A 24,148-nucleotide genomic window follows, 5' to 3' on the forward strand; every position below is an offset into this window, starting at 1 on the left:
CGCTGCTGCCAGGGGCGCTGCCGCGGCAGTGGCGCTCGGGGTCGGTCTCGTCTCTCCCGTCGAGCTCTGGGTCAGGCGATTCATTGCCTCAGTTAATCCTGCCATCGCCGTCTCCTGTCGCAAAACACACTCGGCCAATCTCTGGAGAGCGGCGTTGGTTTTCTCCTCCTGCTCTGCTGCGCGCTGCTCCTGAGCCATGAGCTGAGCACGGAGGTTCTCTGCACCGGCGGAGTCCATTTCTGGCCAGATTGTTCTGTCAGGCTTGGGCAGGTGTCGGACCCACATGCACGGCGCAGAAACACAGATGTGATTAAGTGCAGGTTTATTCGGTGAATCAGAGTCAGGCAGTCCAGGTCAAACACAGTACGTTCCAGTAGGCAATATACAAAGGAGCAGGCAATCTCAGAATCAAGGTCCAGGCAGGGTTCGGTACACGAGCAGACTTGGCGACAGTACAGACAAGGATCAGGCAAAAACTCACGGTCAGATTATCAGGCACAGGTCTTTCACAGGTTGCGGGATCAACAGGGTTCAGGCAAGAATCAAAGGTCGAGGCGGTCACGGTCAAAACACGAATGGCTACAATAGAATGCTGGAAAGAGTACATGAACTAACAATCTGGCGACTGGTGTGGGTGAGAGGTGGAGGTTAAGTACAGGTGCTGATTACTAATTAGCAACAGGTGTGGATGATGAGAACCGGAGCGTGACAGGAGGTTAACAAAATAAAACAGGATGTGACACGTAACATGAATCATGACACTTTTATGTCTTTGATTCGAGCAACACATTGAACCCTGCTGGTGTCTGTATTCTGTCGGCATCTCCATACATTTAAACAGCTCAGCTCCAATAAACACACATAGCGTGGCTCGTGCCGCTGCTGATTGAACGGGATCACACACGTGCCGCGCGTAAAAAGACGAGGAAGAAGGAGCGAGCGAGCGAGAGAGAGAGAGAGAGAGAGAGAGAGAGGGCGCGAGCGCTCCTTCGGCACAAAGTTTTCCACCTCGCCTCCGTCTCCACTCACCGTGAAGCTCTCGGCTGCAGCGTCGTCCTGTGCCGCCGCTGTGACGCACGGCTCCGGCGATGCCGCGCTCTCGCCCGTCCCGTTGATCCGCGCGTCGCACGCGCTTCCCCGGCTGCAGCATGAGCGCTCGATGCGGCAGCTACTACAGCGCCGACGGCGCGTTCGTGGACGCGTTCTTCTGCCCCAAAGCGGGAAACTCGGCGGCCGCCGTCTACTGCTGCGGATTCAATGACGTGAAATACTGCTGCGACGACCCCAACAGCTTTTTCCCGTATGACTACCGGTACATGTGGTGGCTGAGGTAAGAGCGGCGCTTTGCTTGTGTCACCAGTGGAGGTGCGTTCATGTACAGTAGATGCTGTGGAACTCCTGCGCGCGTGGACCCCACAACTCAACACGAGGACTCGTAGATAACGACTGTTTGTGTTATTCAGATATTAGGCGGACTGCACGTGCTCAACCATTTATTGTGTTATAAGACAACTTTGTCCAGCCCACTCTCTTCCCCGTGTTCCGTCTACACGTGTTCTGCCCACACAACCTGTGACAGAATTTATACTCTTTTCCTCTCCTCTTCCTCCTCCTCCTCCTCCTCCTCCCAGCATCGGCGCTCTGGTGGGTCTGTCCATCGCAGCAGTGGTCCTCCTCGCCTTCCTCGTCACGGTGTGCGTCCTCTGCTACCTCTTCATCGCCACCAAACCCAGTCGCCTTGACAACGGCCTGCCCCTCAGAGCACCAGGTCAGTGTACAGTGAGTGCGGGCGCCGTTACTGTAATAACACGACGCGATTGGGGGTTAGTTCAGCACCGATTTACCCCCCAACAGTTTGCTCAGAATAGGAGGTGGTTCTGATCTTTTTTGTAACCGGCTATTCACTCTTCAGCAGGAGGCTCCGGTGACGCGTGCAGCCAGGCGACGGCTGCCGCCGCCGCCGCCGCCACCGGTCCGCAGGGGTTCAGAAAACACTTTGTGAGCAGGAAGCTGGACTGCGATAACCAGCGGTCGGACCCCGAGCCCCTGTTCCAGAGGTGCTTCACAGCCACGGTCACCGGTGTGCAGGTGGAGAGCCCTTTATAGCCCAGCAGCCCGGAGATCAACACAGCCACTGTATCAGGAAGATCACTGTGAGGCTGACGTGACGCGGACTGGACTCATGAAGTTGCCTTGATGTTTTGTTACATGCACAAATTCTTTGCCTCCTCTGGCATAAAGACACAATCTGCAATTGTTACAGCAACAATAACTCAATCACTTGACTAAAAAAATGAATATGCGCCAATCTTATTGAATGGGATTGCATTTGCATTGACCTCACATTGGTTTTGTACATTTTCATGCCGTTTCACCGGGTGACCTCGTGACCCGAGCGTACGCTCGCTAACTAATGGTGAGGCCACGGGCTGTTTCAAATACTTAATTATGTGGCTCGATACGTTTGCCCCGAGGGGCGGAGCCGGGGCGCTGGAAGCACATGCAGTGCATGCATAAGCTACGTGGCTCATTACACGCTGCAGATAGAGAGGTCAACAAAGCCCGAACCTCAAAGCACAAGAACCTGCGGCTCCGATGCGCTCACAGTCCTGCAGAGAATCCACTGGTGTCGGACTGCTGTCCTTAGAAATGGGCCGAGATTCCTCAGGACTGGATTTAAATACTGGTGTCTGTGCCTCACTTTTCCATCAAAGGAAGCTCCGTTAAGTCCTGAGGACAGCGCTTATAAAAGCGTTGAACGTACAGGAACAATGTATGTATGTGCTACGTTGTTTTTTTTAAATTTGCAGCTGGAACTTTTTGTCGGTTTGGTGGATTCAGCTGTTTTGCAACACCAACCCCCTCCGTCCCCAGTCCCTCAACAGGAAAAAAAAAAAACACCTCGACGTCAGGCAGAGTGACAGAAGATGACTCATCCATTCATCCATCCACAGAGAATCATCCATCCAGGAGAACTGAGAACAGTGGAAGCACACGAAAAGGAGACTGGACCAAAGTCAGAGACCACCAAGGTGGAGACGGTCCAGCGTGAGGATGAGGATGATGAGGATGAAGGGCAGTTGCTTCCTCACAGGCTTGAAGGCGCTGAGGGGCCGCAGCAGACGACCAGGACCCCCGCGCTCTGGTGGTGGAGTCGAGGTTTAATGTCAGGTTCAAGGAGATCCGGCAGCTGCGAAAGGCTCTATTTGAGATTCAGCAACACCTTGAGGTTTGACTCTGACTGAAGGCGAAATTAATAATTTAAACCCGCAATGTCAGACTTTTAACTTGAAGGGGCCGTGTGGAAGAGACTCCGGCAGCAATTACAGCTTTGAGTCCAACTGGGTAAATACCTGCAAACGTACGTTAGAAGGGGAAAGTTTGCATCAAAGTTCAAAAACGCGCCCACGTTCTGTTTAATTCAGGGCCTGAGGTGTTTATGTGCGGAGGACTCGAAGGAAAACGACGATGCCTTGACTTTTTCAAGTCCATCTGAGAGACTGCAACGCCGCGTTGTTGACTTTGGTGCTCTTTTGAAAAAGCCTACGAACATTTCCTGTGACGGCGCCGAACGCGTCGCCACGCAGCCTTGTGATTCGCCGTGGTTCTGAAGGAACACTGGACCGAGATGACATCAGGGTCAGCGATTCACCGTAACACAGTTCGTTATTTGGTTCCAGTCACTTGATGCAGGATCTGAGCAGATGCTTCATGTTTCACATTTCATCTTGAAGTGGCCTTGTTTTTGTAACTCAGACCAGTAACTCGTATCCTACGAACGAATGCAAACTGTTCCTCTCCTGCTAAAACACGCTGCCAGTTCACAGCTTTAATGTCAAACAGCAAAAGACCTCATCCCACGCGACGTTCGTGTTCAAAAAAGCCCAAACCAAATCCACTGTTTGTCGTTTGTAATGTAAGTGTTATTACGTGGTGTGTTCGAGTGCAGGAGCCGTGCACATTAAAAAACAATACGAGCCAATGCCTTTGTCTGTGCTTTTCTGATGGCTTTGCAGGAGCTGAGAGCACGTCGGGGAACAGTTCAGGTGTTTGACTGCTCAGCTTCAAACCCAGAGGCAGCTTTGATCGGGGAACTTTGCCTCCATGCAGGTTTTAAAAGACTAACGTGAAAGAAAATGATGCTGGATTTTGCTTCCTAATCTTTTGATGCACATAAAAGTACATTAGGTGGTTTCAGGCAAGTCCAATAAACCTGCTTTAGCATCAAACAATCCTTTCATAAGCTCAGCTTCTTGGGTTGGAAGTGAAAAATCCCTAATTTCATCAAACGAGGACTCGCCTCCGACTTCCAAAGCTCAGTAGCAGGAGACGCAGATTGTGTGTAATATGTCAGAAACCAAGGCATGAGTCAGAGAGGGGGCGTTTGAATGAACCTATTTAGAGACAACCAGGAGAAAGAATGCTTCCACTGGAAATTCCTGTAATATCTGTAAAAGGATCTAATTATTATCACCTCACTGGAAGCAGAGGCACCGCATCCAAACATATCATCTGTCCAGTGATGCAGATCTGGTACTTTTCTGGTAGCTGCTGCTGCTGTAAAGCCATGATCTGGACTTACTGCCTTTACTGGCTTCATGAAGGTGGATTCCTCCCTGTTCAAAGATGCATTGCTGGTGATAACATGCACGCCATTAGCCTGCACATGCAGCCATGTTACTGTACCCTCAGGCTCACTGGTGGAATGCATGTCCATTGCAAATCAGCCTGCCTGCACAACCTGATGTGGCTATAAAGGAGAGAAGATTCCACTAATGTGAAGGCATTTGTCTCTCAAGGATCTTCAATAAAACACTAAAACTATGTTGTGCGTGAAGCATCTCTGACGCTTCATGGCTTTATATCCAATCGTTTACTCTCTCCACCACCATTCAACACAACTGACAACACTTTTTATTTAAAGCTTAGTTCAATTACATTAAAATGTCCCTCTTGAACATTAAAGACAGTTTTAGTCTTGCTCCTTTCCACATATTAGATGTAAATGTTTTAAGAAAACTGCCTTGGATGCTTTAGGTCATCTGAATTTTTTAAATATAAATATCTCAGTTCAGAATTTATGGGAATAATATTGAAGCTGTTAAAATCCCACTGTTGTTTGTGCTTGCGGTTATGAGGGTGAGTAATTAGAGATGGACGCTCGAAGGCAGACCTGTCACAGTTACTCAATAACCTCTCTGTGGTACGGGCAGGGCGCAGTTTGATTGCACACCGCGCGACCTTTGCCCCGCAGGTCTCTGCGTGTGTCAGTGGCTGAGAGCGAGACAGAATAAACAGCGTTTCAGAGTTTCAGGTCGAGCCAGACGGTCATCATTTAACAGGTAAATTTGTTTGTTTATTGTATAAATGAACACCTTTCCTACGGGAGGTTGATGATGCTGAGTGTGTGGTTGTCATATGAGCTAAATGGCTAAATACATAGGGACGTTACAGCCACACTGGACACAGCAGCTCCTTTGAATATAGCACTATAATCTTAGTATGTGTCAATGTGTGTTGTGCTAATTAACATAGAGGTATTTAAAATAACATACAGAAGAACTTACATCAAGTAAATGATAACTGGATTTGGACTTGTTGGACTTGTAAACTGGATTTAACTGCAAGTTCCAATCACGCAGGTTTGGTCTTCACAACCTTCCGGTGTATTTAAATATACAGTAAATATAGAGTATAATAATATAAATGCTACGACTACAGCACTCAACAGGATTAGGATCATCAAACAATATTATATGAAGAAATCAAGTCATTTTTAGGCCAAATTCACAGACGATAAAGGAAGTGTGGGTTCTAAATAATGAAACCAAACTGGATCAATAGAAGGTTCAAATCCCAACACGATTTAAGTCTTCAGATTATGTGACCCCACTGATTTTCCAGCCTTAGCTTTGAGTTTGGTAAAATCACAAGACACGGGTTAATAGTTGACTGGCCATAAAATGAAACCCACGTACAGTAGGCGGCGTCTCATCAGCCGGAAATCACCGGTTCACACATTCGTATGTACTGTACTGTATGAACAACACAGGTTGGGAAAACATCCATTTATAACTAGCGCTGCATTTAAAGGTCACAGAAATAATCAGAGTTTCGTGTTCAAGCTGTCATTAAATCAAGTGGGTGTTTTCTGTAGCTACAGCCCTGACAGATAATAAGGCTGGAAGACAATGCATGTTTTATTAGTGAGCAGAGCTTTTCTCTCCTCAAGGCCTCTCCTCAGGGCACAGCCATGACTTGGTGGAGCTGCAGCCTCCTGGTGACGCTCCTCCTTTGTGCAGCCGCCATCGTAAGTGGAGGACAGCAGGAGGTCTCACAGAGACGCCTGCTCATGGACGGAGACCAGGGCAGCAGTAACAGCAGCGAAGCAGGAAGTGAGTGACCCCGGCCCGCGTGCGTGAACTCTACCCCGCTTCACTTTGAGGCGCTTCACGGGCATTTTCTCGTTCTTTTCCAGGGGCAGCTATCGCCGACCAGCGCCCGAAGCCCCTGGAGTGGTCCTATTTGGCTGCGAGCCTGGGCACGGTGCTCAGCCTCTCCCTCCTCATCGTGGCGGCGGTCAAGTTTCGCCTCTTCCACCGCTTCCTGGCCAGCTACAGGCACTCGCTGCTGCAGGAGTCCGACGGGGTCAGCCAGTGCGGCCCGGACGACGGCCCCTTCCCCAGCAGCGTGTCCGGGAGGATGGACGTGGTGGGGGGCACCAACGGCGGCCTGGAGGAGGACGACGACGGCTTCATCGAGGACAACTACATCCAGGCGGCTGAAAAGGAGAGGGCAGAGAGAGGGGGGGAGGAGGGGGAGGAGGAGGAGGACAGCGACGAAGATCTGCAGTTTTCTATAGCCTGATTAATTCAGTGACGGCTTCAGCAAAAACACCCCAAATTAAGGAGGTTTTAGGAGCGATCTTGACGGGCAGTTTGAAGCAGCATCTGTTTGCAACTCACAATCACAGCTTTGATGATTCCTCACAAAACACCATTAAAAGTGTCTCGCGTGGCAGTGATGAGACAGAAATAATACCCTAAAAGAAGCTTCTTCCTATTGAATGTTCAGCGTAACTAAAAAACAGACTTTAACCTCCTCATACTCGAGCTGTCGCTTATTCAGAACCGCGGTCCCAAAGCCCGGTTTCGGGTCAGGTGCAGGATGCGACGGCTGCAGGTGCCGGGTCGTGTGAAGAATGTGAAGAATGCATGAGCGTTTGGACCTTAGTCTAGAAATGAATAATTGCACAAACGTAGCAAATGTAGAGGTTTGACCTTTAACTGTGCTGATGTTTATCTGCTGCTGCCATTGTGTGACTGTACATAATTTAACTGCACTAAATGTCCCACTGTTCAGATTTCAATAGCAACTGAATTACATTCAGTGATACAGAAAGTGATTTCTGTGAATCAAAAGCAAATGAAACAGCTTGACACTACTTAAATGTACGTCTGTAATTACTTTAATGCTCGTACTTACATCATTTCATAAATTGAAATTCCTTATGCGTGTGTTATTGTCTTCCTATGAGTCTCACGCGGGGGGACGTGATCATCCCGTGGCTGAGTCTCCGGGTCTCAGATGAGGCTGGTTCTGCTGGAGGAGGCCTCCCTCCTGGCCTGGCTCATCGGTCGCTCTGAGACGCTGAAGACCCCCGGCCTCCTGGCCCCGCCCCCCCCCCGCCTCAGGACCAGCGCGCCGTAGCCCACCACAGCCAGAGCCGTGGCCGCCCCCGCCGCCATCAGCGCCAGGCCCGAGCCCAGCATGTCCCCGGCGTCGCCGCCTCGCCCGCCCGCCGCCGCCGCCACGCACACCAGCACCGCCCCGCACAGCGCCACCGCCAGCCCCACGGCCAGCATCAGCGCCGGGTCGGCCCTCCCGCCGCTCCTCAGCTGCTCGATGCGGTGCCGGCTGCGCACGCAGTTCATGTCCTGCACGGCGGAGCTGAGGAGCTGCTTGAGCAGCACGGCGAGGGCCAGGAGGCAGAGGGTGGTGCCCACCCACAGGCGCCACTCCCCAGACAGGCTGGTGGCGGTGGAGAGGAGGCCCACGCCGCCCAGCCCCAGCCCCACTATGAGCGTCACCGAGGCGCAGTAGCACAGCAGGGAGCGCCGCGGCTCCCGGAACCACCACAGCTCCACCTGCTCCTCCAGGACGCGCCTCTGCACCGGGCCGGGGGCCGCGTACGGGCCCGGGCCCGGGGGCCCGTGCATGGTGTAGTAGAAGGTCTGCATCTCCAGCACTGTGACCATTTAAACATTCGAATGTAGCTGTTGACGGATGAACAATTAATGTTCACTTTATTATAAATAAAATCATCACATGCTTGACTTTGAAAGTTCACACTTACTTGGTGTTAAATCAGCTGTTGCTGGTTATCCATTTTCAGGCAGCTTCAGTCAAACCAGTACAGTAGTAGCGAATGAATCATCCCACGGCTGCTTGTAGTTGCTGTTTCATGGAGGAGAAGCAATAAATCGCCAGATTGGTCCAGATTTGATCGGCTCCAGCTTCTGTGAGGGTTCGGATCTTAACTGTGAGCGTGGAGCCGGCCGTGGAGCAGCAGGGGCTTTTCCACCGGGTCGCACCGGCTGCGGTGGTCGATGATGATGCTGACATCCCCGCGCTGTTTACGTCGCTCATTCTCGTCTCTGCTCAGGATTCTGTGCCAGGCAGTGAATCCACTTCACCCCCCCCCCTCATCCCCTCTCATCACACGGCAACACCATCAACGTCTGGTCAAGTGGGAAAAAGACGAGTCACAATGGCAGCGTTGGATCAGAGTTGGGAGAGAGATTGGCGACATTGTCCGCGGGGCCCTCGCGCAGACAATGGGCCGAGCTACAAACACAATGAGACGGCGGTGGTGGTGTGTGAGCGGCGTGCGCGGGCGCTGTGCTGCCGAGTGATGTCAGCGCGTGCTGATAATGGCGTTTCTGTGGTCCCAGGGATGGCGTCACTCACGCGCAGAGTCTCCCAGACTGGACCCAGTAAACACTGGGGATCTGTGCTCCGTCTACCTGTGTGTAACACGTGGCTGAGCAAACGAAGAGGCCGCGGTGATGGTTTTAAGATTCATCAGCTTAGGCTGAGAAAGGATGAAAAGAAAAGTCAGCTGTGACAGATACTCAGAACATGGTGTTTACTATAGGCTTTACTCTGTTTTACAAATGAACTGTATGGATTCGCTGGTTTAATTAATGTTACACCAGGGGAAGCCTATTGACTAAAGATGATTATCCGTGGGCATGCATGATCTTAGACTGGGGACGCCACAGGCGATGTCTCTTCAACGCCTTCCTTCACTCTGAATGAATTGTGTGTTAATCCTTCTAGTCCTCTGTATTGAAAAGGCACGATCGTTAAAATCAGTTATTATTATTACACAGGCTGTGAACCAGAAACACTAACTGGTAAAAAACATAAATAAAACATGAATAACTGAACCTGCCTGTATGTACGGTGGACATTTGACTGTGAAGTAGCTTCCACTGTCTCACGACTCTTGTCTATTTTGTTGCCCAACCACACTGATCCCATGACATTTTCATCTTTACAGAGTTTAAAAGCATTTCCAACAAATAAAGTCACATTTGCTTATTGATTTATCGAATTTTCCAAGAAGCACAGAAGCTGATGAATCAGCGCATCTGTACACGTACACCTGCTACGCAGCGACACAGCAATAGAAATGACACGTTCTCCCCCTGGTGGACAGTGTCTCTAAGTGGGATTGAGCCATTTAATGCGCAGTCATTTGGATTCAACCAAAATCAACAAATCCTCTCCGGTGTGTCTGTTGTTTATGAGCAAAAAAAAACGCATGTACAGTAATGTTACATTGTGCACATGAACATTCAGCATGTTTGAAAAGTGACAAACGATTAAAAGGACTCACTACATGACTAGAAATAAAAATAATGACAAAAAGGGTAGAATAATGAAAAGCACCACCACAAAAATGTTAGAAATACCAAGACTCAATTTAAATTGTTTTAAAGGCAGCAGCATTTGCAATGTGTAATAGTGGGAACAGTTTATTATCGTCTACCGGACGCGTTTTCCTCAGCACCGTCTCCGTTAGTGCTGTTACCGGAGCTCCGCCTGTAGATGGCAGCAGCCTCTCGGTTTGGAGGCTATTTATCAGAACGCACTGGTTTGTACTGTACCATGCATTTAGGGAACCTTATAGCATTGTTACAATACAATCCACTCTCTCTCTCTGCTGCTTTTCTTCAACGAGTCGGTGAAAGATGGAAGGAAGCTTTGGCTGAACGTGTCCGACTCGTAACTGAACTTCCTGCAGCTCTGAATGCAGAGCAGAGGTATAACCTTCCAAAAGTTATATTAAGATAGAACATATGCTATTTGCACGAAGGCTGTTCAACACGCACGACCTGCAGCGGGTTTTCATGGCTGCAGTGAATCGGTGCGTGAGGATGTGTGGGAGCTGAAGCATCACTCTATAAAGGTGAGCGCCCATGCAAATACAGACAACCCCTATCACTGCTGACTGGACCGGAGGGACTCCTCTATGATACAACCCTCCTGCATCACTAACATTTCTCCACACAGACGTGTGGTTTTCATCACAGCCCTGCTGGCATCAGCGCTCAGGTTAAAGCAGGGGCCTTTACATTTCAGCTGATTGACAATCTGCACCCGCCTCGCTCTCTGATACGCAGCGCGTGCCTCCTGCTTAATCCTCCGTGTGCTAAAAGCATTTTCATTTAGCCGTGACTCACTCCTCTCAGCAAATTGACTGTAAACTCAGTTTGGAGTGGGTTATCTCCGATGAGTGTGAATTAGATTGAAGCAGGAATGTTTCTCGTGCTACGTCGGTGTAGCTCTGATTTGGAGCTGGACGGTTGCTTGAATCCCAGTATAAACACTGGGACACAACACGTTTAAAACCTGTCGTCCTCAGTCTTTTGTCTTTATCTTATCTAACAAGCTACAGTGGCTCGGCTTCTTTCAACACATGTTTCTTATGATGGATTTGAACACCTGTCTGCCTGGATGGCTGCTGTGCTGCCATGACAACAGGTCCCAGCTTCCACGACTTCCTCCTCCGTGCTGGCATTTTATTGTTGGTGTAAAAACATGCATGTGTGTCCCAGTTTCTGCATATTTGCTATATGATGAAGTTGGGGGATGGATTAAGTTATCCCTTAGCTTATCTCCATTAAAATGACTGATTACGCTGTCGGCTGCGGTTGTGGCCTAGATTTGAGAGACCGGCACGTGAGCGCTGTCTGGGAGCCACTAGACCTTGTAAATACTCCTGGTGCACTTTTACGTGCAGGAAGATGTGAACGCACTTCATTGTGTTTAGCAGGAGCAAAAACACAGCGGGTTTGGTTAATGAAAGAGATACAAAGGAACTTTTTCCTGGTGCTGATGCCTGGAAGAAACTGTACAGCCTGAGGTCCACCGTAGGATTCGCATAATTTGCATATAGATGAGAATTCTATCCCATTATTGCTCAGGGGGGTATTAATAATGCGGCTGTTGAGCAGGATACAGTACTGTACAAGAGAGTTGTGTACATGCTGAAGCAGGTGGACTCTCCTCTCCTCCTCTACTGTTTACATTTGAGAGTGTGACGCCTCTTGGACTCCAGTGCTGCAGCCCCGTAGCTGTCTTCCTATAAAGGATTTCTAAAGCGGCCCTCCCACGCCCACGCAGGAACACGACAGGCACGCAGAGATTGCGTGACCTCCCGATCCCCACCTACTGTATCAGCTGCCAGCCGCCGCCGCTGGACCGCTATTGCCCGTCTGCCGGGCGCTAATTGATTTACTGCTTCCGCGGCTGTTGCAGGAACGACGCCAGCCTCGCTTGCACCGTCTACCTGCGCCTCCGCAGACACATTGGCGCATCCCGCTACGACACGGGTTTTAAATAATGCAATAATTCAAGGCTCCCGTTTCAATGCTAGGCGGTCACACACCGCAGCCGCCGTTGATGGCGTTGGAAACACTTCTTGTTTACCGTGAGAACAGCCTGTTAGACTGTGAGCACTGCGCTCGACTGTAACACGCATTCCCTCCCCATTGAGCCAAAACACCTGTTTGGGTGTGTGAGTGATGTTGTGTTTATTGTGTTTATTACAGAAACATGTTTCACTTTCCTGTTGAATAATATTAGAACGATATTTAAAATTGTTTTTGAGTCGGTGCTAATTAAATCCAACGGCATGTCTCTTCTGAGTTCTTCTACTCTAACCTGTTCTATTTCCCTGCGTTCTGACTTGGCCCCGCCCACCAGCGCCGTCGTCACGCCCCGGGCAGCCAATCGGGCGCAGGAAGGGCAGGGGTGAGCGTGGGGGAGGGAGATTCACGGCGGAGCAGCGGCGGCGTCGCAGCGCTACAACCCGAGCGGCGGTCGGGCTTTGTTTTGTGGATGTGAATGAGCTCCATCGCCTCCCGCAGAAATGTGGACGGATATACGGACGTTGCTACTTTTTCATTTATTTGCGCTGGGGCTTCATCTGTCCGAAGGTCAGTGGGGATTGTTTTCAACCCCGTGTGTGGGTTTGAGCGTGTGCTTGGAACGTAAAACATAAGCGGTGCTGGTGTGTGTGTGTGTGTGTGAGGGAGGTGAGACGTTTGACGGGGGAGAAAAACACTTTGCTCGCGTAGTGGAGCCCGAATGATGATGCTCCCGTTGGTTTTGAACGCGGAGGTGCTCCCGGCGCGAACGGACGCGGACGCGGCGCTGAGCGAAGCGTCTGCGCGGCTGTCATGTGCTCCGCGCCGCATCCGCGGCGGTAGCTGTAGTAGCTCCAGACGGAATCTTTGTCTACACTAAACGGAGGGTGATGATGAGCAGACGCAGGGCCCTCCTCCTCCTCCGCTCCGCCGCCGCCGCCGGGGGCCGTCATCTCCGGAGCTGCTTTTAATAATCTCCAAACTAGATCAATAAGTGAAAAGAGAGCCGGCGAGCGTGACGCTGACGGCGCCGCCGCCAATTGACCCCAATGGAGGCTGAATATCAATTAGGCATTCATTTGCAAATGACAGTTTGAGCGGTCGGTTAGTACTTCACCGCTGCTGATTCATCTGAACGCTGACCCCCCGCCCCCTCCCCGTGTGTGTGTGTGTGTGTGTGTTTTCAGCAACGGACGAGTGTGAGGATGGACAATTCCAGTGCAACAACAAAAGGTGCATACCGACCATCTGGAGGTGCGACGACGACGACGACTGCTCGGACAACAGCGACGAGGAGAACTGCCGTAAGTGCTGAAATGTGCGGAGGAGGCGGTGAGCGTGTCACGCAAATGTCACAGTAAATGTGAACCGAGCTCAATTAGTTTAGGCTGAATCAGTCGTGAAAACATTCCACGCCTCGGCAATAAACCCTCCCATCATTCCCAGTAGAGCCAGTGTGAGGATCAACACTAAACCCCGCTGTTGTGTTGTTGTGACCTTTGACCAACCAGGGCTATTTTCTACCATTCAAATGTTCTAAAAGTTAAAAACCCAATTAGAGGTATATCATTAATCTCTTTGGAGATAATACCTGGAACCGCTCCCATCAGATCTCCATTAGAGCCTGACTTAATAGTGCGTTCATGACTGGAATGTGTATTGAGGCTTCTCTATCTCCACGAGCAGCGTTTATCGTGACATTAATAGTTTCGGAGCAGAACATGTGTCTGCGTCTGTCTTCAGTGCTTCCCTGTGTTTGTGCAGGTGCGTGACTGAGCCTATTTTATATAAAAAAAGCAGATTTTACAACGAAAAAAAGAGAAAAAAAACAACAACTCCTCTGAGTTTGGCTCAGGATGGCGTGTTTGTGTGCGTGATTTCACCCCATCTGCGTCTATATATAGAAAACCCATCACGCGTGTGTTCTTAAAATGACGTCCCGATCGGTCGGGAGATCACTCTCCGCTCATCTTGGAATAAAAAAAAAATAAAAAAAAGCTGTCCAGCTGGGAGACAGATTGCGCGGTGAATTGGTCTGCTGCACAAAGCCCTGACAGGTATATCTGGGATGTGTTTTTCTGGGCAGAAATAATAGAATCCTGGCTTCCTCCCTGACAGCGAGCCAGTGGCCTATATTTTGGAGGCGCCTTCGCGCTGGAAACCAGTGAAGTCGAGCCAAGCGCCGCCGTGCGCTTTTGTGTCTGCAGTTAATTGCGGCTCTGGAGGAATTCCTGCACCTTCTCGCTCTCCTCGCTCGCCCCTCTCTCTCTCTCTCTCTCTCTCTTCTTCTCTCTTCTCCACTCGCGCGGGGAGACCTGTCGTGTGGCGATCGCTCCCATTCGGAGACCAGCAGGACGCGTCCCCGGGCGGGCGGAGACGAAAGCGGGTCACTTGGAGCATCTTTTGTTCCTAAAACATTGATGTGTCACTGCCACACGCGCGGAGCTCCGATGTTCGAGGCAGCTCATTATTTCTACAGGCTTTTATGTGTTTTTATGAATGAAACGGGACATTTCCACCCTTCTCTGTTTCCCTATTTCATGGGAGTGAAAGCGCCTGCTTCCTGCCGCGTGGGCTGCTGCGTCAGCTGTTGAACTTCCTTTTGGTTTGGAGATTTGCTCACATGCTGCGTGGTGTAGGTTGCACACAGTGTTATCATGCCCTCTATTGTACGCGCCATCATCCTCTCTCCCGTCTTCCACCCTCCCCCACCTCCACCAGCCTGAAATCCCATCTCTCCATCCCCCACCTCCCAAATTCTACCCCCCCCTGACCACTGTCACCGGCTGCACCGCATCCATGCATCCACTCCTAATTATGCATGGACACGCGTTGCCTTAAGCGCATACGTGCAGCATATAAACACACCTGAGTGCAAAGCGATGAGCTCCGCGTTCCCACTCGCATGAGCCACAGCAGGAATGTTTAGTGTACTGGATGCATGAAGTTCCTGCTGAGCTTGAGCTGCAGAGCTGCTCCGTTTCTAGGATGTGAGATTCGTGCCAGTGGAGCCGCCGTTTGAACCTCATCCTGATTATAGCGCCGTATCATCCGGTCTTCATCGCCCCGCGTTGTCTTCAAAGTCCAGCGCGTCCGCCTGACTTTGCTCTGCTCCTCGACCCGACTCATCTGTTCATGAATTTAACATCTCTACCTGCAGCGCGGCTTCTCACGCGGCCACGTTCAGCTCAAAGACTCCGTTACTTCCTTCCTGTTACGCGCAGTCAGCAACAAACTCTGGGCTTCGTCCCTTTGTCTTCTTTTGCCTAATAAATCCACACGTCCTCAGAGTCAGGCCCACTTTTCACACGACCGCTGCTCCTCAGACGCTCTTTAGATCCTATTTCCACGTCTTCTCAGTGGATGCTCTCTTCTCGGCTGCAGTGGTGCATCCGGCCTCCGAAAAAGTATCTCTGCAGCACTGACGAGGGCTTTTTAAGGTTTAATTCAGTAGAATAGAAACCTACACGGAGGTCAGAACATCTCAGCTGGCGTCTTTCATTTACTGTATCTGGCAAACAGTTTTCTTGTTATTTTCGACATTCTCTGCGTTTCTGTCGTGAATTGAAAGGCACTAAATTCTCCGAGTGTCTTGTGATCGCGTGACAAAAGTAATAATTGCTCACAGAAACTTTGAATTGGTGCCAGTTTACTCTTCAGAGACGTTCAGGTACTTCGGATACAGTGAAGGAAAAAAGAACAAGCCTGTCCTTAAACAGTAAGAGAAAGCGACGGGGCTGCTTATTACAGGGCTGTTTGTGTTGCTGCTTATTAAATCACGTGCGTTTCATTATTCAGCTCTCTCCTCCGGGCCTTTACTACTCACTTATAGTCTGGCGTTGTGTGACCTGAATCTGCAACCAATTCAGCTGCCATCACTGTTATACTGTAGATTCGAGGCCTCGTCTTTTTTCTCGGCAATTGGTTCATCACAAGCCGAATCCTGAGTCCACAGTGACGCCTGAAGCAGCTTTTTGACTGTTTGTGTTTGCTCCGATGGAAGCGCAAACACTGCACGTCAACTCAACTTTTACTGGTGCCCTTCTTTTCGTTGCTCTGCCCAAAGTGCCTATTTCCTACGAAAGTCAGTCAAGCATCGTCCTCGGATCCTCACCGAGGATTCGCTCTGTCTTACGCGTAACGGTCCGAAGCGACGAGTGGAGTTGAAGTGATGGAAAGGAATGGTTTGGACCTGCGCTGTGGAGTGGAGGAGGTTGTTTGTCTCCATAATCTGTCCACAGCGAGGAAGGGATTACGCCTTTATCTCTCCCACACAATGAGGCATGTTTTCCAGCGGCTCTGCGGTCAGTTCGCGCCGGAGGCCTGCTCACTTATTGCTGTTTAATTCTAGTCCGAGTCATTAAACTCTAATGGAAATTTTTAAAAGGCAGATTTGTTTTGTCAACAAATCCTATTTTACATGAAGGGTTTGAGTTGTCACAAAGCACGAGCTCATCTTTGACTGTAGTGATACATAGGATTGTGGAGATGCTGCAAATGAGTCTGACCAAGGAGAAGCTGATAAAGGCCCGCGTGACCCAGGCAAATGAACAGCCTGGCACAAGTGCAGAGTTCCTGAATGCCGGCCGACCCTTCAAATCTGCTGTTTCAGACCGGCTCGCTCCGTCGAGCTCTGTCGTAGCCTTATATATTTCAGCTTCATTAGCCTAACAGCCTCCCTGAAGGGCCGGGTCGGGTGTGGCAGCGAGAGCAGAGTGGATGAACTCGTGTTAGCGCCACGGCTAAAACCTGCACGGTGTAGCTTGAATCGGCTGATTCATCATTAAGGACAACGATTCGGTTTTACCACGATTTACTGAATAGTAAGATATGGAGAATAAGAAGGAAATATGTACGAGTAAAAAGTGATCCGTGTGTGTGTGTGTGTGTGTGTGTGTGTGTGTGTGTGTGTGTGTGTGTGTGTGTGTGTGTGTGTGTGTGTGGCCTTCCTGGCCCGCTGCCCTTCTTGTCTCTGTGTCTCCAAACCAGCTTGCCCAAATTGATCATTAAGAAGTCTGCAGCTCCAATTGAGCTATTATCTGAGATTAGTGCGTGTTGCTACACTGAGATGGGGGGGGGGGTTAATGTAGGGTAGGAAGCATCACTCAGCCTCAACCTTTTGGCCTCATCATCTATTCAGTTATTCCCCATCCATTTCACTTTCTTCCCTGAAAGAGAGCATCTGTTAGCATCATCTTAAACATCGCACCTCCCAGAACACGTCTCTTCCTTCGAAGGATGGAAATCAGGTCTTTCTCTGGGGGCATTTTTTTGCTGTGAGATAAAAATGCTGCCACAGTTCAGTGGAAACTGTTGAAACGCGGCGTCTGTAATAAAACAACAGCTTCAACTGTGGTCTGTGCGGCTCGGGCTTCTTCTTCTCGACTGCTTGGTTGGGTTCACGGCTGTTTCTTCACGTTTGTGTTTTAGCCTGTCTGCGCCGCGCGTGCGTGCGTGCGCGCGTGCGTGCGTGCGTGCGTGTTGCAGCGGTGACAGCGAGCTGAGCCCAGGTTAGCTTGGACACCAATGCGACTGGCGCTGGATGCTGCAGAGCGGCTGTCTGCTCCGTGAGCCCGGGGTCCGGGGCCGCGGGCATCCGGGCAGACAGCGCCTTTCATGTCCGATCACCGTCGGGACCCGTGAGGTGGGATGTTGGCAAACACCGCGGGGACTGTGGCCCCTTTCGCAACTCGTGACTCATCTCTGTGAGAAATGCCAGTTCATGTGGCTCAACAGGCTTGTGAATCTTCGCTGGCAGCTCGGGGGCTTGTTGGAATTGGCTGAGTGTAGCTGCGAGTCTCACTTCCTTTTGATTTATGTGCCTGTGAGCGAGCGTGCGCCCATCGGGCCTGCGGAGGATATTATGGCATCCTGAAGCCGGGGCCCGGGTAAAATGGAGCGTCAGCGGCGTTGCGTGGCAGCGAACTGGAATGATGAGGAAACGGCTGTGACACAGCAGCCGGAGCCGTCGCTCGCCCTCCTATTATTGATGATCGGGACGAATGGGACGTGTCACCTCCGCTCACACAAGTCTCAGCGCCCGCCTCCTCCCGACTCGTTGCATCACCGCCGCCGCCGCCTCCACGTCCCCTCCAACGAGGCGCTTTGCGAGGATCAACAGCACTTCAATAAATCCATATCAGCGTTTATCCTGTTCCTTCTACATCACACTGACTTTTGCTTGTTTTTGTTCCCGGCTAATTAGCTCATTACTTACTGCATCTGCAGTGAGTGAACTGAAAGCGTAAACAAATGCGACTACATCCACTTTTTACATTTCACTCCGTGTGTGTTTTCCTTTTAAATGTTCCTCCTCTCATTCAAGCAGGATGAGGTTTATTTTTACATTAGTTTACAATGATCGATGACTCCTCACAGCCCCGCTTGCCGCCCCTTCGCACCGTCTATAAGCAGGACAGACCGGCTCTTTGTCTGATGTGACCTCTGTGTAGCATCACCACATCTCCATGACAATGTGTTTGGGCCGTGGTGAGCGCCCATTGGTCTGCGGCTGCCCATGCTTTTGATTATGCCCTCATTATGTTCAGTAGCTGCTCTTCTTTCTCCATTGTCCGTCTTCTAGTCACTGTAGGAACCGTTCTTCTGTAAATGGTCTGTCATTAATTACCCGAGCAAATACAGAACCTGAACTTAACGCCGGTTAAACGGGGATTTCATAGTGTCAGATGCTGCGTTACCTGAGCAACGATAGAAGATGAGACCGCTTTCTGTTAGATTCAGACGAGGATGATCAGATTATCAACCTTCCAATTAGCGGACGTGTGATGTGACGGGGACGATGAAGTGCTCTCGGCTCTGAAGACGCTTCAAACTCTGCTCAGTGTAGATCCGCACAAAGAAAAATATGACACATTTTGATGTTACGGATATAATATCACAGACTCTGAGACAGTTTAATGGCTGTTTTATACCACAGTGTCCTCGCTGGTGGAAATTGTGACAGGCAGTGTTTCTGTTGTTGGTTTTCTGTGAAGCTCTCATCACAGGTGGGTTGTAGATGAAGGCGCCACCAGTAGTTACAAACATACTGAGCATCATCAGGATGTAGATCTAAATGTGAGCTACAGGCTTCCTCAGCGCCACACGAGTCGCCTGGATGCTGTGAGATACTGTTTTTGTTTGTTTTAGTAGCAGTTTCCTTTAGAAAATGTAGGTATGATGTTGACAGGAAGCAGAATATTGCTTTCCCTGGGTCGTGCATGACCCCGTGCTTTTTGGAGCCATGTTTTGATCAGATTCTGCCTGTTTATATTCAGAACCACAGGCTACGGGTTTGTACAGTATAGACATTTACACACACATCAGGCTCACACTCTAAACATGCACAGCGGCATGTGGGCTGTTATTGGTTGGAACCTGTTGTGCAGTGAAATTGATGTAATCTGTTATGACATGGGTCACCGGAGAAGAGGAGGCCGTGTGGAGGAGGAGAGCAGGAGGAGAGCCGGGGGGGGGGGTTGTACTGGCTGGGTGGGTGGGACCTGGATAAAGCCTGGCGCAGTGTCATTGATTTCGGAGCGGCGGGCGATGAAGGCGAGCGTTTCCGTTGCGTGCGACATAATCGCAACTAGAACAGCAAGTGGCCCGTTTGGGTCGGAGCGGCGCTACACCGATGCCAGAACCGGCTCCGCTCGACTTGACTCGAGGGAGACAAAGATTGTATTAACCCTCAGCCTGGTACTGAGCAAACGAGCTCTGTGGACCTGACCTGTTCACCGGCTCGCTCCCCGTCTCCTGCTAAGCCTCTGACACAGCCTTTCATTTCCTCACTCATATCAAAGCACATATTGGAGCGCATTCATTTGAGGGATTATCTGAAGAAGCTCAAAACTCTGGTTGGATATTGGACACCAAACAATAACAATAATTCCATTTATTATGTTGAAATTGGATGAATATTCTCAAAATGTAATCATTGGACAAATGTAGATTTGAAAACTGGTTTCACTCAACATTCGGTTCTGAGTGGACAGTTCTTGGCCTTAACTCCTGTTTCACACATAAATGTGCATTGTCACAGCTAATATTCCTGTCTCCTCTGGATTAGATCTGAGCCTTTGCTCTTCATCTGCCCGGTACCATGGTGAATCGTGGCGTCAGGGTCTCCTTTCTTTTCCGTTCTCATCTCGTCTCCGCTTTAATTCAGCTCACACACAGGGTGACGCTCAGAGTTTGTCCTGCCAGAAACGCTCCCGATGCCTTTCTGTCGTGAATCGGGAATGCGCTGTGGGATCTGTTACTTCTTCCTAATGCACCCATTAGGAGCTGCACATGGTACAGTAGCACAGCCTACTATAAGTATCGACACCACATATATTATCACAAGAGATAAAAAATGGCCCAGAAACATCGCCGCTGAGTCGCCGGATGCAAAGAGAGGCTGCGATTGCAGCCGAGGGCTGCAACATTCCACACTGTGCACAGAGAAAAAGCCTTGACATCCATGTGAAACGCTGCGTTGCATTTAAGAGGAGGCCTGTAGGATCTGTGCTACAGTAACAAATGCTGTCTTTCACAATATGCATTTAACGGCAGCTCCACAGTCGTAACCGCTGCCAACGAATCCGCAGGTTCCTATAACTTTTGTTTGAGTTTTGCTCGCTCAGCACCTTTTTTAAATTGGACCCGAGTTGCGATAGCACGGTCCTCGGCAGTGCAGACGAAGGCCGCTGCAGTGTTTGCCCATTAAGGCTTAAGTAAGACTTTATGAAAGCTAATGGATCACTTCACTCCTCTCCTATTAGTTTAAGTGAGGCCAGCTTAAATGCTACGTCTCCAACGTGCAATAAATGTACCGTGCTTTTAATCAAGCCATCGAAGCTTTACGTGCGTAAAAGGTGAGTCGAGACCTGCGTTGGCGGCGTCCTGATAAATGTGTTCACCTGCTGCTGGAAAGGAGTGCTGTTTGCTGCACAGTGAAGTGTGCTGGTTGGATTTGACCAGTGGTGTCAGTACCACACAGACCCAACCTACCTGTGCTCATTCTGCATTCAGTTCTTGTGCCTACAGCATTTTTATCTTTTGTCGTCCATGTACAGTAGTTGCGTTTGTGCAAATTTTCTTCTACTCAGCAGCTCTGGTGGGGTCCAACAAGCCTTTAGTCACAGCTTATCTGCTTCAGTGCTGTGTGGCCGCTGGTCTCCTTGATTGCTTAATTGCCTGGCGCTGGTTTTGTAGGGTAACTGCCTTTAAGAAGCGTGGAGCACTGAGAAATGGAACGAGGCGCTGCACATGTGCAGGACGTGCTGTGTTTGCACGTCCCCAAACTCTCCGCTAACGCTAAAAAGCAAACGGCAGCCGGGGCTTAATTCTGAGTGTATCTTAATTACGCTGTGTAGTTGCTACGGGCAGATTCTCTAGAACGCCGAGTTTGACCTCGGGCGGTATTACAGTTATGTTAATTTGAGTCTGCAGTGGGAAATGTAAAATCCAACGCTCCGTGAGCGTCCTCGTCTTCGGGCCGACGAGGACCCTGCTGAAAATATGACCTACAGCTACAGTAGCAATGTGCTACTGGAGACGAGACGGGGCGAGCGGGGAGAGGGTGGTGGATCGTCTTCTTTGTAGGGTAAAAGGCTAATCCTCCGATTCCCATTACAGCCCCTCAGTTCGTAGACGCACTCTATAATCCAGTGTGGCACAGTTGCATGCACGTACGGCGGTGACTGTGTTGGAGACTCTGCTAATGCTTTTAGCTTCTGTGGCTTAGAGTGGCAGTGAAAGTCTGACTCTTAAATCCAGACCTATTGTGAACTGGAGATGCATAATGGAAGCCCACTTGACTAAGAATGAGACTAGGCGTGAGGCTTTTAACATAACTAGTGTTGTGTTCAGTATCTGGAGTATAATGACACGCTTAATAAGGGCTTGAATGGGTTCACTGATATGGTTTTGAAATAGAGAAAGGGCCGATAAAGGGCCCACGTGGAAATGATCCCATTTACACTTTGTCTTTGACACTTCCACTGAGCACGACCCGACTGCTGACCCCGAGCAGATGCGCGTTAGCATCAGTTGTACGTTAGCTTAAAGCTGCACGACGGTAACGCCGCCGAAAGGCCCGACGACGCGTAAAAACCTCGTCTGACCTGTTTATTCGTTTGCCAACGTTGTCCTGTGCATCGATGAGGCCCTGCTTGTCTAAGGGCTCTCGCCTAAGCCACTGCCTCATCCGTGCACATTAGTCAATAGCCGCATTGATCAGGGATCTGATAAACGCTACAGCAGCATGTCGCAGCATTACATGTAATTGTTTACTGGATTCCATGTAGTGGCCAAAAACTGTGTCGACTGGCAACTTCAACAAAGTTAGAGATTAGTTTTAATTAAATACTGAATAAACCGCTTTTATCTGAAACTGTTGTGAAGGTTTTATTTATAAAGCCGACTGCAATTCTTCTAACCTCCATTGTGGTCTTTGAGTGATAAAAATATGATAACGCTTTAGTCACTGGTGCTGGATGATGAAAGTCTGCTAGAAAAGCAACCTGTTGTTTGATAACTCCGGTATCAGCGTGTTGTCGACATGCTGTTGACTTCACTTGACAACATAGCTTCAGTCTGTTTGTACAAAAACAAGCAGAAATGATCTGCCCTAAAATCAGTGGTATATACCCTATAAGAATATCTCTACTCATATGATTATGTAAAAACTGCTGCATTGGTAGAAATGTCAGCGATTAAATTCATATTAAGATGCTAATGTGCTCAGCAGCTTAATGGTGACATAATTGTCCCTTGCTCTTTGAGGTTTTACTCCTTGAACCATTTTTGAAGCTCAGGCTTTGATGTAAGACTGATTCTCATTATGGACCTTGAGAACGTAGATCAGATCTACTGTACCTGCTGCACTCATGAAGCTACTGCAGCAGTAAAAGTCCTGCTGAACTGCTGTAGGTGTAGGTGGACGTGCCAGAATATGTGTGCGCGGTGAAACGTCCCTGAAGGGTTAAACGTTAGAAACTGGAAGTCTAATCGATCGGTCTCTGAGGAGAGGGTCTGGGACAAAGACGAGACCCCAGCACTCGATAACACGGAGCAGAACATGGAAGTTGCTTTCTCCATGATGTTGGTTTGAACTGCAGGCTGTGGCGCTGCGGCGCCAGGAGGCAGGAGCATCTGGCCGCCGTGTTGATTGGGAGTGGTTTCCAGCGAAGCGTGCTGGAGGGGCTCTGGAGGGAAGAGCAGCGGCGGTGGCGTCAGCTGTTTGACAGAGGGGGCCCGTCCTCGGACCGCGGCGCTGTGCGGTTTCTAATCCGGGAAGACTGCGACCAGGAACCATGGGACAGGTGGCAGACCGTGCTCACCGGCTCGCCTGTTCATCCTGGACCCCACCTCAGCTGGGGTCTCTCCATCTACAGACACAGGCTTAATTACAGGACGTTTGTTTGACAAGTGTACTTCAGTGAGGATTTGAATGCCTTTTGCAAAAGATTTATGTGCCCTTCATAGAAATAGGCTCACAACATAATGCGTCCATCTGTCAAGTAGGATTAGTTCCCGCACGTTTCCGGTCTTTTTCGGGTTTTTGGTTTTGGGGAGCACACGGTGGCTCCAGCTGTGGAGGATGTGCACCTTGTGTGACCCGTGCCAGGATTCTGCAACCGCGGTAAGTTCCAGTTCCTGCCACCATCTGCCGCGAGACCTCGCTCTGAGCCATAATTAAATCCCCTGCCAAGATGCACCCCCCCACTCCAAGCTCCAAGCCCCCTGAAATTTCCAGTAATTGCCTGGCTGTTCATCAGTTGTTCCCACAAAAACATCAGTTGTTGTGACATCAGCTCATTCCCAGCTACTCTAACAAGCGCAAATCACTCTGAGCGCATGAATGGAGGCAGCTCATCTTTGTCCCCGCAGTTCCCACCTGCTGCTCCTCCGTTTACTCCCCCCCCGCTGCACCTCGCTCACGGCTTCTGGAGGCGTACCTCTTGAAGCTTCCACGTCTTAGTGATACGTGTCTGCCGGGCTCTGTTGTGACTCCCGCGGGGCCTCCGACGTGCTCCACGCTGAATCATTAGCGCGCTGCCGGTATTCACCCCAGAGAGCGGAACCCGGGCCTCCAAATAGAACCGCGAGAGCGCTTGAGCAGCAACGGTTTAACTCCACATAATGAGACGCACAATGGGTCCTGGCTCAATCTAGGTTAAACTTTACATTGGGTCGGATGACATTACAGCAATATAAAGCTG

The 24,148-nt window shown here is 50.0% G+C and overlaps 4 protein-coding genes across 10 annotated transcripts in view; 3 read left to right on the top strand and 1 right to left on the bottom strand.

Moving 5' to 3' along the window:
• The first annotated feature begins 1,148 nt into the window (after positions 1–1,148).
• LOC114844864 (protein shisa-like-2B) lies at positions 1,149–2,308 on the top strand. 2 transcript variants are annotated; one of them, XM_029132525.3, is made up of 3 exons: positions 1,149–1,330; positions 1,632–1,768; positions 1,913–2,308. In XM_029132525.3, exons 1-3 carry the CDS (start codon positions 1,149–1,151, stop codon positions 2,104–2,106), a joined length of 513 nt encoding a protein of 170 aa, XP_028988358.1. In that variant the 3' UTR covers positions 2,107–2,308. The 2 variants fall into 2 exon arrangements, with proteins under 2 accessions (XP_028988358.1, XP_028988359.1); XM_029132526.3 differs by having other exon boundaries at positions 1,916–2,308.
• A 2,590-nt stretch (positions 2,309–4,898) lies between these two features.
• Positions 4,899–9,605, bottom strand: tmem125b (transmembrane protein 125b). 2 transcript variants are annotated; one of them, XR_005896932.2, is made up of 3 exons: positions 8,357–9,605; positions 7,486–8,276; positions 4,899–6,781 (listed from the first exon to the last, which is right to left on the bottom strand). XR_005896932.2 is itself a non-coding variant. In XM_029132951.3 (2 exons), exon 2 carries the CDS (start codon positions 8,256–8,258, stop codon positions 7,584–7,586), a length of 675 nt encoding a protein of 224 aa, XP_028988784.1. In that variant the 5' UTR covers positions 8,259–8,276; positions 8,357–9,604; the 3' UTR covers positions 7,446–7,583. The 2 variants fall into 2 exon arrangements, 1 of the variants encoding a protein (XP_028988784.1); XM_029132951.3 differs by lacking the exon at positions 4,899–6,781 and having other exon boundaries at positions 7,446–8,276; positions 8,357–9,604.
• Positions 6,254–7,511, top strand: LOC114845117 (leucine-rich repeat-containing protein 19-like). Its single transcript, XM_029132953.3, has 2 exons — positions 6,254–6,395; positions 6,479–7,511. Exons 1-2 carry the CDS (start codon positions 6,254–6,256, stop codon positions 6,865–6,867), a joined length of 531 nt encoding a protein of 176 aa, XP_028988786.1. The 3' UTR covers positions 6,868–7,511.
• Positions 9,606–12,333: 2,728 nt separating the features above from the next.
• The window catches only part of LOC114844032 (low-density lipoprotein receptor-related protein 8-like), a 49,494-nt gene continuing 37,679 nt past the window's right edge, over positions 12,334–24,148 (top strand). For 4 of the 5 annotated variants that reach the window (XM_029131047.3, XM_029131044.2, XM_029131046.2 and 1 more), the window contains exons 1-2: positions 12,334–12,509; positions 13,127–13,243. In XM_029131047.3, the coding sequence (XP_028986880.1) occupies positions 12,443–12,509; positions 13,127–13,243 (184 nt within the window). In that variant the 5' untranslated portion in view covers positions 12,334–12,442. The remainder of the gene's footprint in view (positions 12,510–13,126; positions 13,244–24,148) is intronic. The other variant, XM_029131048.3, reaches the window with a different exon arrangement.

This window comes from Betta splendens, chromosome 17 (genome assembly GCF_900634795.4).
Source record: "Betta splendens chromosome 17, fBetSpl5.4, whole genome shotgun sequence".
NCBI lineage: Eukaryota > Metazoa > Chordata > Actinopteri > Anabantiformes > Osphronemidae > Betta > Betta splendens.